Here is a 19448-nt window from a genome sequence, read left to right as displayed (position 1 = left end):
AAAAAATATCTTTCCAGTAGAGTGTCTCTGGGTGGTGAAAAGGTTAAGTGCTCAACTACTAACTGAAAGGTTGGCAGTTCTAATTCACCCAAAGACTCTTTGGAAGAAAAGTCTGGCAATTATAGCCATTGGAACTTTACTCTGAAGTCCATGGGGTTGCCATGAGTCAGAAATCAACTTGACAGCAACTTTTGATGTATACAAATCAATTCCCCCTACTAGAATGAAAGTTCTATGAGAGAGGCTTTTCAGTTTTGTTCACTGCTGTATTCCAGTGCCTGGCATGGTAGGCACTCAATAACTATTTGTTTGATAGATAAATGGGAGACTTCTAGAAAGGCTGCTTAAGGGAGACGACAGCTGAGAGAATGTCTGTTGACCCTATTCTCTTTTCTTTTTCCTGCCCACAGTCTGGAATTCAGACACGATGGCTGGAACTCCAGTTGCCATCTTGGCTCCTGAGGTAACTTTGAGAATGGAAGCCGTGTACAAGCAAGGCCAAGCAGAAAGACAAAAGGAATCTCAGTGTAGCTGCCTTATCAGCCCTGGATGCCAACCTCTAGATTTCCCTTAGAGGAATGGAATAAACTTCTACCTTGTTTAAGCAACTGTGCCTTTGGGTAATTATTACACTGGCAATGGACTCCAGCTGGGTCTGACTATCCCATAACACTTCACTATGTCAGAAGGTTCTTTCCTCTTTTCTCTTTCTGGCAAACTCCTATAGTTTTACATGCTCTGAGCAGCTTTCCTGAACTTTACTTTCTCTGTAGCACATTTTTTTTCCCTTGGTTATAGCACATATCACATTGTCTTGCTAGGCTGATGTCTTAGTAATCGAGTGATGCTATAACCAGTATACGACAAGTGGGTGGCTTTGACAAACAGATATTTAGTTTCTCACATTTCAGGAGGCTAGAAGTCTGAATTCAGGGCACTGGCTCTAGGTGAAGGCTCTCTCTGCTTTGGGAGAAAATCCTGGTCAGCTTCTTCAGTATTCTTCTTGGTGTTCCTTAGAGGTCTCCATGTGGCATCTATCTTTTCCCCATTTGTATTTGCTTGACTCTGTGCCTCATCAGCTCTTTTTATATCTCAAAAGTGACTGGCTTAAAACACACCCTCCACTGATATTAGCCTCATTAACATAACAAAGAAAACCTTATTCCCAAATGGGGATTCCAGCGAGAGGTATAGCGATTAAGATTTACAACACATATTTTGGGGGCATACAAATCAATCCATAACAGTTTGGTAAGTGTATGTCTTTCCAGTTGGGTTCTGAACTTTCAGAGAACAGGGACCATCACCTATTCTTATAACTCCAGCATCTATCATAAAACAGCACCAGGGCCAGCCCTACCTAGCATATAATAAAGGCTTAATAAACAGCTGCTGAATTATTTGGCTGAATAACCTCAGGCCTGGAAACTCAAAAGCCACATCAATGACTCCAACTACAGACTCCATTTTATATTTACTCCATGTCACAGGAAGAAGAGCTCGTCATTCCAAGCATTACAACATTAATAATAATGACAAGGATAATGATAATGATGATAAGCCCTTAACATGGGAATATCATTTCATAATTTTCAAGTACTTTCCAATCTGTTACCTCATTTGTGTCTCACACTAGCCTCTGCAGCAAGCACGGCCAGGTATATTCATGTTCAGGTTATAGATGAGGAATGTGGTGATCTGATAGGTTAAATGAGTTTCCAAGCCATTTGGTTATTAAGAAATAGAGTTAAGACCATAATCAGGTCTTTAGGCTGCCAAACCAGAGCTCAGGTGTGAATGATAAAACTAAATGGCTAAAACATCATGAAGACAATCATCGATAAAACCCAAGCGCTCTAAAATGGGAACCATAAAAGAACTGGCTTCTCTCTGGTCCTAACAGATGAGGCCCATTTCTAAACATTGTTTGTAATAACAAAAACCTGGAAACAACAACCCATATGTCCAACCAGTAAGGAACTAGTCATAAAGTCTAGATTAGAGCCATCCACTGAAATATAAGCAATCTTTTAAAAGGATGGAATAAATCTTTGTATACTGTTACGAAAACACGCCCAAGATCTAGTGCTGGGGGAAAATATCAGGTCACAGATTAGTAGATATGGTGTGATCTTGTAGAAAACTACAGTTTGCAAGTCAATTCTGGCCCAATGACTGTTTTTGTAAATAAAGTAGTGTTACAACAATAGAGGTGGGCAGTTGTAAGAAAGACTATCTGGCCCACTAAGCCTAAAATACTTACTATCTAGCTCTTTACAAAGAGTTCTTTGTAGCGCAGGTGATTTACTCTCCACTGCTTGATCTTGCTCTGGTAGCATAGTGCCTAAGGCACTTGACTGCTAACCAGAAGGCTGGCGGTTCAAACCCACCAGCTACTCCTTGGAAGGAAGGTTGGGCAATCTACTTCCATAGTGATACTGCCTCAGCAACCCAAGGAGGGGTCGCTATAAGTCGGGGCCAACTCAACGGCACATAACAACAACAGCTTGATCTTGCTAGTGCATGGCTTTCATTTCCTTTATGGAAGCAGATCGCCAAACCTTCCTTCCATGGCACCACTGAGTGGCTGTGAAACACAACCTTTCAATTATTAGTCAAGTATCCACTGCTTACCCCACCCAGGGACCTCGGGAGACACTTGTTGTTAGTTGCTGTTGAGTTGATTCCACTCACGGCAACTCGATGTTACAGAGTTCGATTGCTCCATAGGGTCTTCTTGGCTATAATCTTAATGGAAGCAGATTGCCAGACCTTTTATTTTGTGGTACCATTGGGTGGGTTCAAACTGCCAATCTTCAGGTTGGCAGTTGATTGCGAACTGTTTGCGGCGCACCTAGAGACCATTTTGGTGATGGTATTTGTTGTTGTTAGGTGCCATTCTAGTCATTCTGACTCATAGCGACTCTATGCACAACAGAACAAAACACTGCCTGGTCCTGCGCCTGCCTCACAGTCCTTGCTATGCTTGAGCCCATTGTTGCAGCCACCGTCAATCCACCTTGTTGAAGGTTTTCATCTTCTTTGCTGACCCTCTACTTTACCGAGCATGATATCCTTCTCCAGGGACTAGTCCAAAGTATGTTAGATGAAGTCTCACCAACCTTGCTTCCAAGGAACGTTCTGCTTATACTTCTGTTGTTGTTGTTGTTGTTATGTGCTGTCGAGTCAGACCCGACTCATAGTGACCCCTCCTTGGGTTTCCGAGGTGGTATCACTACGGAAGTAGATTGCCCAACCTTCCTTCTGAGGAGTGGCTGGTGGGTCTGAACTGCCAGCCTTCTGGTTAGCAGTCAAGTGCCTTAAACACTATGCTGCCAGAGCTCCTGGTTGTACTTCTAGGGCTGACCAATATTAGGAGGTGTGCAGTTTGGGAAGGAAGGAACACTTTATTGTGGTACGTGCACCAAAGATTCTAATAAGGCAGATGCATAAGTAAGCTGGCCTCACCTCTCCTGTCCCCCAGGAACTGGCATCCCTTCAGCCAGCTCAGCTGGCTTGAATGACAGCTAGGAAGATCTTATTACCTGAGGTTGTGTTCTGTTGTTGTTGTTATGTGCCGTCGAGTTGGCCCAACTCATAGCAACCCCTCCTTGGATTTCCGAGGCAGTATCACTACGGAAGTAGACTGCCCCATCTTCCTTCTGAGGAGTGGCTGGTAGGTTTGAACTGCCAGCCTTCTGGTTAGCAGTCAAGTGTCTCAGGCACTACACTACCAGAGCGCCTGAGGTTGTGTTTTAGACCTGAGAATTCTTCTAGCTACTGTCTTGGGCCAAAAGCTGAAAGAGGAAAGGGGCTTCTGTGGTAGTTAACTTTGTGTGTCAACTTGGCTGGGCCTGGTTAAATGGCTGGGCAGCTGGATGTAGTTATTCCCCATGGTGAGATTGGTAATTAATTCCATGATGGAATCTATTGGAGCAGCTGAGTAGCTACTTTAGGGATGTGGTCTGCTTCCCATATGTAAGAAACAGCTTTGGGGTTGGTATCTAGCCTTTTGGCATGCCTGAACCCTGCAGTTAGCCAAATTGTTGTTCAACAGCCTGCCATGCCCTGCTGATCTTGGGACTTCATCTGGACATGAATTAGTAGCCTGCCATATTGTTTGGTAATACTGGAACTATACCTTTTTACTTGTCAGCCTCAGGCTTGTCAGCCAGCAGCTGTCTAAGTGAAGAAAAGCCTCCAGCTTCAATAGGCCAGGAACAGGAGGCAGAGCTGAAGGCCAAGGTTGAGGGGCTTTCACCCTGCCCCTGTAGCCTGGCATTGTGAACTCAGACTTAAAGCTTCCAAAACTGTAAGAAAACAAACTCCTGTTTGTTCAAGCTATTCCATTTGTCGTGTAATCCTGTCAGAGCGGGACTAGGTAACCGAAACAACTTCCTTGGGAAAGAGAACCTGGGGTGTGATTCTTAGCCTGTAAACTTCCATGGAGAGACCCTGGGGGAAGCTGGTTGTCACCAACAAGGTGATTGGGGAAGAAGCTGTGGGATTTCTACCCAGTAGCTTACTGTATCCAGGGAAGATGAAATGATTAAAAATTTTCTGGCTCATGTCCCCCACTTGCATAATGTAGGACCTCAGCAACATTTGAAGGTATTGAAACAATTAGGCTAAAAAGTAGTGAGACTGGGGTTGAAATTTTAGAATTACTGCATAGGAGAAGGACCCAGGTGGACAAGTCAGAAGTTGCTAAGGCTTGGCTGAGGTTAAAAGACATAAATGTAGTGGTGCCCAGTGTCATGCTTGTGTGACTTTTTCTGGCAATGCTCAGCCACCTGGGTGTGGATTTCACTAAGGACAAAGGGGGCAGGAAAATTGAAGGTACTGATGACAGTGTGATTAAAGAGATGAATAATAAGAAGAATGAGATGATGATGTGGTAGCAGAGATGGGGGTCCGTAGGCTGACTCTAAGGTGTGTCTTCTAGTAGAATTCTAAAATGTCTAGTCGTGCTTGTTTGGACATTGGCATGTAGAGGAAGATTTGGATACAGAAAGATTACAGAATGACAGGCACCTGGAGGAAGAGTGGACGGTAAAATATCCATTCCCCAGACTAGCTCCTTGAGCCAATGTTCTCTGTTTTGTGCACCAGCTACCAACTACCCAGCAAATAGCAGGCAGTCAATAGTTATGAGGATTTCAATGAGTTGATGGATAGGAAGCACTTAGAACAGTGCTGGCACATGGTAGACACTAAATAAGTGCTAGCTATTTTATGATCAGTGTTATTTGAGATCTCATGTGAGATATCCCAGGGATTGCCAGAAATATTTAATTAAAGGATACTTTCAAAGGTTGCTGAGGTCCTACATTATGAAAGTGGGGGACATGAGCCAGAAATTTTTTAATTTTAACTGGTAATGTGACCTCATTTGTACACATAGGCTGATGAGACCTGGCTGAACTTGGGTTATGGTCTCAATAACAAAACTAACATCTCTAGATGGTATGGAGTGTTTAGTACAAGCTGGGCATTATACTAAAGTATACAATATGTATGCATAAAATATCTTTTAATCTTAAATAACCTTCTGTGACATAATTATTATTACCATCATTTTATAGATGGAGAAATGGGTTCCAAGAGCTAATAACTTGCCAAGCTCACAAATCAAGCAAGAAATGGAGCTAGGATTTGGATAATGGGATATGAGATAATTAGGGAAGAAGAATAGGTCAAAAAGGCACTGACAGAGTAGAAGAAAGTAGAGTGCTCTAGAGTCTGCAACTATTAATAATAATAATCATATCTGAACATTATAGAATGCTTGACATGTGCCAGGCATTGCACCAAGAGCTTTAATGCAGGGATTCATTGATCTTTGCCTGCTAATATGAGATAGGAATTATTCTATCATTTTATAGATGAAGAAATGGAGGTTTTGAGAGGCCGAACAACTTTCTCAAGGTCACCTAACTGCTACTTGGAGAACATGGGCTGTATCCAATTAGAATGACTATTCCAATGAGATAGAGAGGCGTGTTTTCATGAAGTAAGTTTTGCTGTAACACAGCAAGTTTGTTTGTTTACAAGTTGTCTTCCACACAATAGCAGAGATGAGTAATTATGACAGAGACTGTCTGGCCCACTGAGCCTAAAATATTACTATGTGGCCCTCAAGGCATTTGACTGCTAACGAGAAGGCTGGAGGTTCAAACCCACCAGCCACTCCTTGGAAGGAAGATTGAGCAATCTACTTCCATAGTGATGTTGTTGTTGTTGTTATGTCTGTCAAGTTGGACCCAACTTATAGCGACCCCTCCTTGGGTTTCTGAGGCAGTATTGCTACGGAAGTAGATTGCCCAACCTTCCTTCTGAGCAGTGGGCTTTATCAAGCAGTGGGCAGTCAAGTGCCTTAGGCACTACATTACCAGAGTTCCTTCTGTAGTGATACCACCTTGGAAATCCAAGGAGGGATGGCTATGAGTCAGATCTGACTCAACGGCAGTGAGTTTGGTTTTGGTTTAAGAAAAAAAAATTGTCAACATCTGCTCTTGGCCCCTCTATGACTCAATCTGCTTGAATTAATTCAAAAGTGCAAAGGGAGTAACTAAATGGAAGGACAGGGATCAGGAAATATCAGAATGTCCAGTTCATGACAAGGTTTCAAAGTATTGCCAAGAAGTGTCCTTCCAACAGAGACCCAGTCACTGTGAGCCTAAGAATTGGACAAAATTTCCATAGGGACACTGAAGTTACCTAGGATGGTAGAAGGCTTTGGGGTAGAGAGGAAGATTAAGCTTCACATCAGAACCCTTGGTGAATGTAGGGAGTGAACAAGAAGATAGTAGCTGATAGGTATGGAGTGGGGAAGGATCCTTGGTGGTGCAATGGTAAGTGCTCAGCTGCTAACTGAGAGTTGGTGGGTCAAACCAACCCAGTGGTTCCATGGGAGAGAGACCTGGCAATCTGTTCTTATAAAGACTGCAGGCTAGAAAATCCTATGAGGTAGTTCTACTCTGTCACATGAGGTCATGATGAGTCAAAATAGACTTGACAGCACCCAACACCACCACCGTGGAGTTGTGTTATGAGCATGATGTAGAGCTAGAAAGAATGAGGCTCAGAAGAAAAGAAGAAAAGGGGAATAATAATTCAGAAATAGAAATGGGACTCAAATAGGATACTGGCTCCCTTAATTCACACTGACCCCTTTAACTTCCAGCACTGGGGCATAGGAAAGTGATAGATGAAGCCACCTGGAGGGCCACAAGGCAGGCAGGTCTTCTGCATATGGCAGCAGCACCTGCACTGAAGCAAGCTCCCTGTGGTCTAGCTCAGTACACTCCTCACTGCACTGCCCTGGCTTCTGCTCCCCTCTGCCAGGTCTGGCTGATCCTGCCCTTAGTCATCTCTGAATCAGGCCCTTACCTGTGTAGTCAATGACGAACCCTGCATTGCTCACAGATGCGTCACTGCGGAAGGCGAGGAAGAGGCTGTTGCTGCTGCTCTCAATCCGGCCTGGGAGCTGGGAGCCGTAGAAGCTTCCTATGAGAGGGCTGAGAGAGTCCCGTCCATCGTAGACATGGAGGAAGTCATAGCCAGGCTCCAAGTTAAAGCTGGGGAACAAACACATCCCACCCCAGCCCACTAAGGTCAAATCAAGGCTCATGCTGGGGCCTTAGGCTCAACTGTAGAATGAAGCCTCCCAGAAAGCAAGCCTTCCACCCGACATGCATCCAACACCCTGAAGACTTGCTGGTGGGGGGGTGGGCAGAGAGAATGAAGTCCTGATGACCCTCCCATCAGGGGGGAAGATGGATCATCAGCTCAGGGGCAGAGGGGGCAGATTCCACAGTCAGTGTCCAGAAAGCTGGAGCTAAAAGCCTAATGCCTTCCTTTTACGGAAGGGAAAATGAGTTGCCAACTCTAGACACTGTGTGGTCAGCCAAGGCAGGTCCAGAACCCAGGTCTCTTCACCTATTCTGAAGTTGTTTATCTTGTGCTATACTGCACTTCCTTTTCCAAGAAAGAAAGACCCATCTATGAAGCCATTTCCAAGCAGGGAGGGGTCTTTTGCCATGAAGGACTTGCTTTATTCCTTTTCCCTGAGCCACTTTTCCAGCTCTCCTCAGGATCTGTTACCAACCCACTCCTGACACCCTGGTGTGGGAAAAAATCCATATAAAAAAACCATCTTTGTTGTTGTTGTTATTTGCTGTCGAGTGGGCCCCGACTCATAGCGACCCCTCCTTGGGTTTCCTAGGCAGTATCACTATGGAAGTAGGATTGCCCAACCTTCCTTCCGAGGAGTGGCTGGTGGGTTTGAATCACCAGCCTTCTGGTTAGCAGTCAAGTGCCTTAGGCACTATGCTACAAGAGCATCTTAGTTTAGTAAATTGACATTAGAGGTTGGAATGTAATTCATCTCACTGGAATGGCTAGAATGAACATGGTGGGAAATACCAAGTATTAGAGCCACTGAACTCTCAGCCCCTGTTAGTGGGAATACAAATTGATTTAACCAAACTGGAAAACTGTTTGGCAATATCTATTAAATCTGAACATATGTGTGCTGTATGATACAGTAATTCTACCCTTAGGTATAGATCCAACAGAGGCAACTGATACCAATAAAGTGTACAAAAATGAAAACAACAGAATAGAAGTAAATCAGTTTGCAAAGATTAGATTTTGGATCCAAACTCATTCGTAGCCTAGCCAGAGGCTGGAGACTCAGATGCTCCATCTGGCTAAACTGAGAAAGAAATGGATGCTCTACCCTTGAGCTAAGACATTCTCTAGGACAAAGTGAATAGGGCTGGCAGGGAGACAGAATGGGAGTTTGGAGGTCATGGAGGCCACAGACAGATATGCACTGGCTTCCTTCCTGTAGGAGGGTACCGTCTCACACTGGTGTCAGCTGTGAGGTTGCTCCCACCCTTGTTGGTTGATAAGGTTTTCTTGTCCCATAACCCAGCTTCTATCCATCTGCTCTTTCAAAGTCACCAGGGAAGAGTGAGTCAAATTTGGTCACGAATTATGGCTCTGCCACTTCCTAACTAACCACTTTCCATTTGTCTCTTCTTTCCTTCAGGCATCAAGTTTTATCTGAGCACCCTCAATATGCCAAGCACTGAGCAAGGTGCCAAGGACTCGGGGACATGTCAGACACATCAAGAAGTTGATGGTGCTGTAGGAAATTAAGTAAACAATAAAACAAAGTGGAAAGTAAGTACATTGCATAGTGGGGACACAAAACTAAGTTCCTTAGGGAAGGAGGAAAATAAAGCTTTCATGGAGGAGGTGAAGTTGGAAGAAGAGAAAATGCTCACTGGTTGGACAGGAGGGAAATGCAAGTCACTATGCAAAGGAAGCCTTGGCAAAGTCACAAGGGCATGAAACAGTCTGTGAGATCCCAGAAACTGCCAGTAGTTCAGCCTGCTGGAGCTCAGAGTTTAGGATGGGGTGGGTTTGTGGGAATACAGGGACTTACATGACTGACTGGAGAGGTAGGAAGGAGCCAGACTGTCTGGAATGAAGCTCAGGAGTTTGGACCTTAATTTATAGGCAAGAGGGAGTCATACAGGTACATTTTTAAGTAAAAAATTTGTTTTAAAATTATGTATCATTTTCCCACCATGAAATGATCCAAGCTCTGAAGTCTACCACTTGATCAATTTTGACAACTGCATATCAAGACACAGAATATGTCCACCACCCCACAAAGCTCCCAGCTGCCCCTTCCCAGTCATTCTTTCCCACCCCCAGAAGCCACCACTGGTCTGACTTCCATCATCATGTGTTAGTTTTGCTGATTCCAAAATTTCATATAAGTAGAATCATACATTTTGTGCTTCTCTGTCTTCTTTTATTCAGCATAATATTTTTGAGATTCATCCATGTTGTTACATGTATCTCTTTTTATTACTGAGTAGGATCCTTATAGGATGCTAAAATGGAAAATGAGGTGGTTATTTTAGCATTTTATTTTAGATGATAAGATCATGCTGCCAGCCAGCTAAAGAACAGATTGGCAAAGGCAAGTTGGGGGTAAAGAAACCAGTTAGGAGGTTATGACAGTAATTTAGATGGAAAATGATAAGAGCTTAAACTAAAATTGCAGCTGGGAGAATGGAGACAAAGGGAACACATGGGGAATGTCAAGGTGTTGGTCACTAGTTGGGTGATGCAATAAGAGTAGAACTCTCCAGTGTTTAGAAGACAGCTTGTCTTAGGGAAGAAGTAACATGTTCAGCTTTACTCATGTTCCATTTGAGGTTCCTGCAGGCAGCAGGAAGAAATGTCCAATATCAGCTCAGAAGAAAGTCTAAGCTGGAGGTAGAGTGGAGTCCTTGCTTACAAAAGGAAGCTGAAACCATAGGAGTGGATGAGTTTGTCCAGTAAGGAAGTGTGGGTGAGAAGAGGTAGTGACTGAGTCTGGCCAAGAAAGAGGGGCATGAACAGGTAGACATGAAGTCACAGAAAAAGGTGGAGAACCAGAAGAGAGTCACTTCACAAAAACTGAGGGAAAAAAGAATGTGGAGGGCATGATCAAGAGGTGGATTAGGATAAAACATGGAAAAGTCCCATTTTGTCTGACAATTAGGAGTTTGTTGTTAACTTTTAACTGAGGAGTTTCTTGTGGAACAGTGGAAACAGAAATCAGATTTCAGTGATCAGAGAGGAAACGGGAGGAGAGCAAGTAGAGGAACCAAAACCAAACTCATTGCCATCGAGTTGGATCCGACTCATAGCGACCCTTCCTTGGGTTTCTGAGGCAGTATCACTACGGAAGTAGATTGCCCAATATTCCTCCCGAGGAGTGGCTGGTGGGTTTGAACCACCAGCCTTCTGGTTAGCAGTCAAATGCCTTAGACACTATGCCACCAGAGCTCCAAAGTACAGAAAGGCAGAGACAATTCTTTTGAAGAGCTTGCTTATAAAAGAAATAGAAGAGAGAGGGCAGTAGCTAGGAGGAGTATATGCCAGAAAACTGAGTCTGCTCCTATACTGGGAGTGTGATGGAAGCAGGGCTTTGAACTGGTTCAAACAGGGTCAGTCATGGCCAACAAAGCAAAACTGGGATGGACAGTATTTGCAAAATATGGGTGCCTGTAATGATAATCAGACTAGGAAAATTATAATCAAAGCCCTGAAATGGGAGACTTGTAAGAGGCACAGTGAGCCCTTTCAGGAGCCTGATTCAGATATTGGATTACTGCTAGGACTGTGGACAGCAATACATATTCAAAATGGCAAGGTCAGCTGCCATCTTTGAGCAGGGCACCATTGTTTCAGACTCTGCTAATCAAGAGATTTCCTTGTTATGCAACCCACACACATGCATATATCACTTGTTTTCTAAGTGGGAGATTAATTTACTAGCAGGCCATCAACCTGCAATTTTCCCCACTCTAGTTATTGTTCTAGGCACCCACATTTTGCAAATTCTGGTCCGTCTGTTTTGCTTCATCAGCTTTGACTGAACTGGAAAGAACTAGTTTGAAGCCCTGGATGGAAAAAGCCAGAAGAAAACAGAGGAACACACAGTGTGAAAAGGAGGAGGAATCAGCAAGGTCCTACTTTCTGAATCTCAATATTCTCAGAGGTAAAAAAAGAAATAAGATACTTCATAAATTATTATGACAGATCTAATAGTATAATAGATGTGAAACCATTGAGCACAGAGCTTGTCATGTAGGAAAAGCTCAATAAATGTTACTTTCTCTCTCTCTTTTTTCTTTTTACATCTTCTTTACCTCCCACTGAACTAGGAACTCTGTTCACAAAAGATCTGCCCACACTTACCTAGAGACCTGGGTCCTGAAACCCTTAGCTAGTCTGAACCCTTTGTCTCCCACCTGGGGGAAAGGTACATACATGTTAAATACCAGGGCGATGACGTAGTCTGGTGAGACGGTCACTTTCCAATCACACTCCTTGCCTGGTGGGTAGGGTTCTGGGTAACTTGGTGACAAAATGACTCCAGATGGTCCTGTCAGGTCTCCCCCACAGGGAGCTGAGGAGAGAGGAAGATGAGGGTAAGACCGTTCCCGTCACCCTGGTCGACTCTTAATAGGCATTGATTAGACACAGTAGAGGAAGGGTTGAGTCTGATAGACCTAAGTTAAAACCTGGCTCTGCTACTAGCCGGCTGTGTGACCTTAGGGAATTTACTTAACCTCTCTGGACCTCAGTGTCCTTCCTCTATTGTAGAAAGAGATAATAGTACCTTCTTTACAGGGTGGTTGTAAAGATTATAGGAGATGTTTGTTAAAACATTTGGCTGACAGTAAATAGTCAATACATGGTGGCCATCAGCTGTATTTTAGACATATCAAGTACATGGTCCTCCCCCACTGCCTTTGTATCCAGTTTCCAGGAGAGCTTAGTAGATATTTACCATGAGTTCCAGTGCACTTGATGTTAGGAAGAGGAAAATACAATCATGTTAATCTGCCAAGTGCTGCTTCTATATTGCCAGTACTCTTGGCATCTATCTGGGGCTGCAGATACCTTCCAGTTTTTCAAAAGGCCTTGTCCAAGAGTTTGCACCTCAGTTGTATGGAGCTATTATAGATTCCCCATTAATCCACAGTGTTCTCCCATAGGCCTTTCAAGCCGTGGGGCATTGCTGAATGACACAGCAAGCTGCCCATCCAGGCATCTCCTGGCCAACCTCCCCACATCCTAAATCAAGTTCTTTCCCTAAATAACTGCGGCTGTCACTCTATTGGCACGAGTAGTTTGATAAAGTAGGAGCTTGGAAGTGTATGGGGTCATTAACAGGAAAAGGTGGCTGAGATATAAATAGGGATAAACCACAGGGCACCACCACAGGTTGGCAGTAGAGTCAGCAAACCGTGCACCCACAAGGAGCACCGAGAGCCAGCCATCCAAGGGGAGGCCAGCAAATCCAGGATGACACTGAAGTGGGCGCCAAGGAGTGTTTCCAAGCATCGAGATAGGGCAGCTAGCTTGCTTGTTGTAGAGCTGAGCTTTACTACTCATTTTGTGGCTTTTACTCAAGGCGCAGCTTAAAGGGCTCGATCAGCTCCGATAGGTATCTCTTTAAAAAATGATAGGGCTTCAGGTCAGGCCACAAAAGCTTCAACACGGAGGCTCATGGAACCTGAATGTTTATGAATGGCCGCGACTAAGCACCACCTTGTGTACACGAAATACTCAAGTGAGTGCCTATTATGTACCAGGCATGAAGTATTTTAGGTACATTATCTCATTTACGCCTCTTAACAACCCAAAGCCAGATTATTACAAAGGAGGAAACTGAGGCTCAGAGAGTTGTTATTTGGAGACTTGAAGTCTGTGATTTTCCCGTTCGACTATTTGGCCTCAGAATCATTTGTGGCAGTGGGTGTGGAAAAGAAAGTGTTCCTCTATGCACATCTGCAGGGGAGAAGCCCCAATTTTAAGAGTGCCTGCAGGAGTGGAGAAGGTTCCCTGAGTCAGGTCTGCTTCTATCTCACTCACCTCTTTAGAGGAAAGGGTTGGATCAATGGGACAGACTGAAGGTCTCTATGATCAGGATAAAACCTGACCTTAACAAAGGGAAGCCGCCATTTCCAGCCCTACACAGACAGTGACTCAACCCAGGACAGCCTAAAGACTTAGTCTGCCATAGCCAAGGAGTAAAAAGTCTGGTCATGTCAGGAGTCCCATCTTCCTAGTGGACCTTTAAAGGGAACAGATAATGCCTCCATTTGGGGTGAGGTTTCCTGGCTTGACCTCCCTTTACTATAGACTGAGTAAATCTGGATGTTTCTGAAACTCCCTGTTGCTCCCAGTAAGTTTGGTTCTAGGCTTCTACCCTGGTACAGCTCCTTCCCAGATGGCTCCCTGGCATTAGCCTTCTGGGCTGAAATTCAGCCCCCCCCCCCCCCGGGCTTCTCACTCAGAACCCAGGCCTGGGCCTCACTGCCCTCTGCCAGTTGTGCCACGGGTCCTGGCTGGACTCCTGAGGCTCTTCACCAGGAGGGCTCCTGTTGCTCAGGGCTTATTGAGGGGTCTCAAGGAGAAGAATGTCCTTTTCCCTTTTGTAGGCCCAGGCACTAGCCAGCAGGACAGCTGGGCTGCAGGAGACCAAATGAGGCCTTGGCAGTTAGTGGGTCCCTGGTTGGGGTGGTAGCCATGGAGCCAAGCTAGAATAGAAGCCAGGTCTCACTCCCAGTTCAGGGTACCTGCCCCTACATCCATGGTCATGCCCTGTCCACTCCCCACCAGCAATCAGAAAGATAATGGGGGCTCTGTCCTTCAGGTCCAGACTTAGAGCTCACTAAACCTTGGGTTCCACATGGGAGTGGGCACAAGCTGCTGATCATGCCAAAAGGCCAAGAAATAGGCAGGCTGCCCTGAGGGGGAAAGGTATGAAAAGGCCATCAATTTTGAAGTCACACAGTCTTGGATTCAAATTCTGACAATGTCACTAACTAGCTGTGTGAGTTTGGGCAAGTTATCCAACCTCTCTGAGCCTCCATTTTCTCATTTATAAGATGACAAAGAATAATGATAATGGCTTTAACATAGACTATACCGAGTTTACCATGAACCAGGCATGGTTCTGAGTGCTTTCTAGTTTTATCTTACTGAATCCTAATCACAACCCTCTGAGGTAAATACTGTTATTTTTCCTACTTTACAGTTGGGTAAATTGAGGCACAGGGAGGTTAGGTAATTTGTCTGAGGCTACATGGCTTGTTGTGATGAAGCCAGACTCAAATGCAGGTATCTGGATTACAGACTCTGAGCTCTTCACTCATCATATGGTGATTTAAATGGAAATAATGAGAGGCAATGATGGTTCAATGACAGAATCCTCACTTTCCATGTGGAGACCCATGTTCAATTCCTGACCTACGCACCTCATGCTCAGCCACCACCTGTCAGTGGAGGCTTAAGTGCTGCTATGATGCTGAACAGATTTCAGTGGAGCTTCCTGACAAAGATGAACTTGGAAGAAAGGCCTGGAGATCTACTTCCGTGGATCAGCCAACCCTATAGTTCACACTGGTCTGGTCCACAACTGCTCATGGGAATGGCACAGGCCCGGGCGGCATTTTATTCCATTGTCCATGTGGTTGCCGTGCATTGGAGGCCGGCTCATGGCAGCTAACAACCATAACTGTCCAGCCCAGGGGCTACCATAGAGATGATGCTCAATAAATACTTGTTTTCTTCCTCCCTATAATGAAGGGTTCAAGGTCAGCTAGACCCAGTCATGGCAGACTGCCAAGAGAGCTGGAAATTAGAGGCTTGTCACAAGGATTTCCAGTCTGTGTGAGAGAAGAGGCAAAGACATTCATTTTGTTGCCTGAGGAACATTTCCCAGAGCCGACGGTAGAAGAATGGGTAATGAAAGCTGAATTAACCTCTCTGCCCTGCTCACTGCACAGTTACCGCTCTCACCAGCTTCACACAGTGAAACCCTCCTTTCCAACCTGGGATGGTCTCGTCTCAGCAGCATCTGCTATTCTGTAAAGTAAGATTAAAGAACCACTGTCTTCTGAAACATTGCATTTGGAACGGGCCTCGGAGGCCATCCGAGTCTCCTCCAGGCCTCCCCAGAATTCTTTTGCCCAGAGGAGGGGACTCTACTGAGGGAAGTGAGTCTAAAGACTTGAAAGGAGGAAACAAGGAACTGAAGAAGAGAAGGAGTGAGGTACAAGGGAAGGAAGGCAGTCATTTTTCCTTGAGACTAGGGTTAGGTGTTTCTTTATCTCACACCCCATGAGGGAAGCATATTTACCCTCATTATACAGATGAGGAAAGTGAGGCCCAGAGAGCTGCAATTTTCCTAAGATTGCTGAACTAGTAAAGGGCAGATCCAGGAACCCACAATTCCATCACTAAAAAAAATAAAACAACCAGTTGCCAATCAGTCAATTCTGACTTGTAGAGGCCCTGTGTGTATCCAAGTAGAACTGTGCTCCAAAGGATTCAATGGCTGATGTTTTGGGAGGATATCACCAGTCTTCTTTCTGAGGTACCCCTAGATGGGCTTGAACTGCCAACCTTTTGGTTTGCAGCTGAGTGGGTTAACTGCTTATTCACCTACCTCAACATCCTCTTGTCTTTTCTACATATCACAACACATAGTTAAGGACCAGGAGTCCCTAGGTGGTGCCAACAGTTACATGTTTGGCTACCAACCGAAAGGTTTGAATCCACCCTAAGGTACCTCAGAAGAAAGGCCTGGTCATCTACTTCCGAAAAATCAGCCCTTGAAAACCCCATGGAAAACATTTGCACTCTGAAACATATGAAGTCACCATCAGTCAGGAATGACTTGATGGCAAGTTAAGGTTGTTCATGACTGAGCCGGGTCTTGGAATCCAGGTCTCCACTGTCCACTGCCCATTCCCCTCACTCCCTGTACCACACACCAAGGGACACCTAATCACCACTGAGGAGCAGGATGTAGTGTCTCAGTGTCAGTGCCAGGCCTCAGAGCCTTGAGTAACAAAAAAGGCCATGCTGGACAGGCTCCCCTGAACCTGCATGGGAAGGGGTGCAGGGCATGGCCAGGGCAAACTCTCCTGGGGAATGTCTCAGGATGCCCCTTGAACTTGTCTCCAGCATGGGAGGTGGCATGGGAGACAGGACAACTAAAGACTGCCTTCAGACTGGTATGGGTGTGATTCTTGGTTCTGCCACATCCTAGCTCTGTGATGTGGGGCAAGATATTCACATTCTCTAAGTTTCAGTTTCCTCAACTGTAAAATGAGGGAATGGGGCTAATTTCAAAGAGCAGTAGGAAAAGTAAAATGAGATTACGTAAATAAACCTCCAGGATGGGGCTGGCCCACAGGAAGGACTCAATGACTATTCGTTCTTTTCTCTCATCCTTGAATACTCATAGGAGATAAATGTAGTCATTACCTTGCCTGAGAAAAAGAGGTTCATGGAAGTGTGCACCTGGAATGTTTGTTTCTATTTCTCTTTCTTTCCTCTCCCCACTCTGCCATCAAGTTCCTAGTCTTGGGTATCTGTGTGCAGGATTATTGAGGTCCACTTCTTATAGCCCATGCAAGTCTCTGAGCTTTGGTCTCTTCATCTGTCTAAAGGGAAGATTTTAAGACTAAGGATAGATCTAGAGAACCAAAACTCAGGTAACAAGTAATTTCCTTGAGAAGGAACAGCAAATTTCTTTCCTTTACATCCTGAGCCTTCAGGTGCCCTTCTAGGGCTTTAGGTCATAGGAAACTCATTTCAGAATCTGATGACGCTCACTGGAGTCCCTGCACGGTGCAAATCATTAACGTGTTCAGCTGCTAACCAAAAGATTGGAAGTTTGAGTCCAACCAGAGATGCTTTGGAAGAAAGCCCTGGTGATCTACTTCTGAAAGTCAGCCATTGAAAACCCTCTGGAGAACAGTTCTATTCTGACACACATGTAGTCACCATGAGTTAGAATCGACTTGATGGCAACTGGGTGGGGCTGACCCTTACTACCTGAGGTGACTCATTGTCTTCCTTCCAACCTACACAGCCTGAACCAAGGAGAAAAAGGACAGACATGCCTGACTTAGAACTCTTCTGGACTATTTTGTAGAGTGAAGAGTTTGTAGTGTGTGTGTAGAGTGGGAATATGTCTGTGTTAATGTGTATATGTGTGTGTGCATGCACGTGTGCATGCATGCAAAGAATAAGTAACTTTCAGCTGAGATTCTCCTGGTCCAGACTTAAGATGTAGCTGCTACTTGAGTGGAGGAGTATGGAGCACACGACTGATGGAACCAGAGGAAAGAGTTCATTCTGCAGCTGCTCTGTACCAATGCACGCTGGTGGGCTGGGCTGCCAGAAGAATCTGTTCTCAATCTTCACACAGCTGATCTCCGCGCTTCCCTGCAGTACATATCCAGGGTCACACTGGAACACTGTGGAGTCACCGGCTTCCCAACTGTCACCACTCCGGCTCCCATTCTGTGGGACCCCTGGGTCATTGCAGGACGTTGCTGTGGACACTAGAACCAGAAAACAGAAGAGAAAGGGAGGTTGTCTAGGTGTCTTCTAGACAATGGGGCTCCTAGCTCCTCAACCCTCACTGACTTTACCACTTCTCATCATCAGTGTTGCCAGTGTGATCACTGCCATGATCTCCATACCACCACCACCAGTGGCAGCAGCAGTGCCGACACCTCCATGCTCACTATCATTACTGTCACTACCTCCACCACCACTTGTAATTACACTGACATCGCTACCATGATTCCACCAACATCTTTACCATTACTACCATCAATCTGGTATGACATCAGTTAGTGGTGATGACACTGTTATGATTGCAAAATTGGGTTCAATTTGATTTGAGAATACAAGTGTTGTTACATAGACACAGCTTTGCAGTTTTTCATAATGTAACTAACAATATCAGTATAAGGGGTGACAAGATAATTACATATAAACTCAAAATATTCAGTTGGAAGAGTTTGCAAAGGAGTTTGGAGTCAGCTTGCCTGAATGCTGAGCAGTGGTTGTGGGATGGCAGGGAGTTGCTGAGGTTGGGTGAAGGCCATGTCCTCTCTTGCATGACAAATAGCCAAGGACCCACCACACTGAAACCATGCTCAGAGAAAAATCAGATGGTTGTAGCAAGTGGCAAAGTAGAGTTCAAAAGAAACATGAGTGACTGAGATGATTTAAAATAATAATAATAATAATAAAAACACTCAGTAACGTGGGAGATGCTTGCAGTCTCATGGCTAACCTAGAGCAGGTGTTTTAAAACACTGAAAGAATTATGGAAAAAAGGGAGGAAGAAAAGAATGGGTGAGTGAATGAATGAACAAACGCAGGAAGTGGAACTACACCAAAGGAATTGGTATCAAAGGAAAGTCCCAAGAAGAGGTTCTGAGGCAGTGCAATGACCCCAGCTGGCTCCACAGCCCAGTGCTGACAGTGAGGCTTGGCACTCATCTATGCCATCATCAGCAAACTGAGACGGGCAGACCTTGGGGGCAGCAGGCTCTGGAGGCCACAGTATAAGTAATGCTCATTTGCTCAGAGGGTGGGTTTTTCTAAACTATTTTGGAGAAAATTATTTTGACCCTAAAAGCCGTGAATTTGTTATGGAGTAGCACGTATAAATCACATTAGTTCTTAAGTGACAACGTAAAGACTCAAAGAGCTTTGTGCTTGCTTCACCCTCCAGACCCCCTGGGGGTATGCACTCACTCTCTTCTGCTATTAGGAGGGCTTTGGTGGGCAAGTCTGAGAAGTGTTGGCTCAGGAAAACTATATACACTAATATCACTAATTATAAGATCAAGAATTGAGTGGATGAGTCTGGAGTAATAGTATCTAATACCTTATGTCCAATAACAACCTTAACACGGTATTTGACAAACTACAGCCCACTGTCTAACCTGGCTCTGTTGTTGTTGTTGTTATGTGCCGTCAAGTTGGACCCAACTCATAGCGACCCCTCCTTGGGTTTCCGAGGCAGTATCACTACGGAAGTAGATTGC

The 19448-nt window shown here is 44.9% G+C and overlaps 1 protein-coding gene across 1 annotated transcript in view; it reads right to left on the bottom strand.

The window, feature by feature from the left end:
- CSMD2 (CUB and Sushi multiple domains 2) overlaps nucleotides 1-19448 on the bottom strand; it is a 972087-nt gene that overhangs the window by 192600 nt on the left and 760039 nt on the right. The window contains exons 27-29 of the mRNA XM_007950414.1: nucleotides 17754-17945; nucleotides 11845-11983; nucleotides 7393-7580 (exon numbers count right to left, since the gene is read on the bottom strand). Of these exons, the coding sequence (XP_007948605.1) occupies nucleotides 7393-7580; nucleotides 11845-11983; nucleotides 17754-17945 (519 nt within the window). The remainder of the gene's footprint in view (nucleotides 1-7392; nucleotides 7581-11844; nucleotides 11984-17753; nucleotides 17946-19448) is intronic.

Source organism: Orycteropus afer, unplaced genomic scaffold (assembly GCF_000298275.1).
Source record: "Orycteropus afer afer isolate SDZICR_OR568_19922 unplaced genomic scaffold, OryAfe1.0 scaffold00272, whole genome shotgun sequence".
Classification (NCBI taxonomy): domain Eukaryota; kingdom Metazoa; phylum Chordata; class Mammalia; order Tubulidentata; family Orycteropodidae; genus Orycteropus; species Orycteropus afer.
The sequence above is the reverse complement of the archived record's forward strand: the minus strand, read 5'-3'. Positions and strand labels throughout refer to the sequence as shown.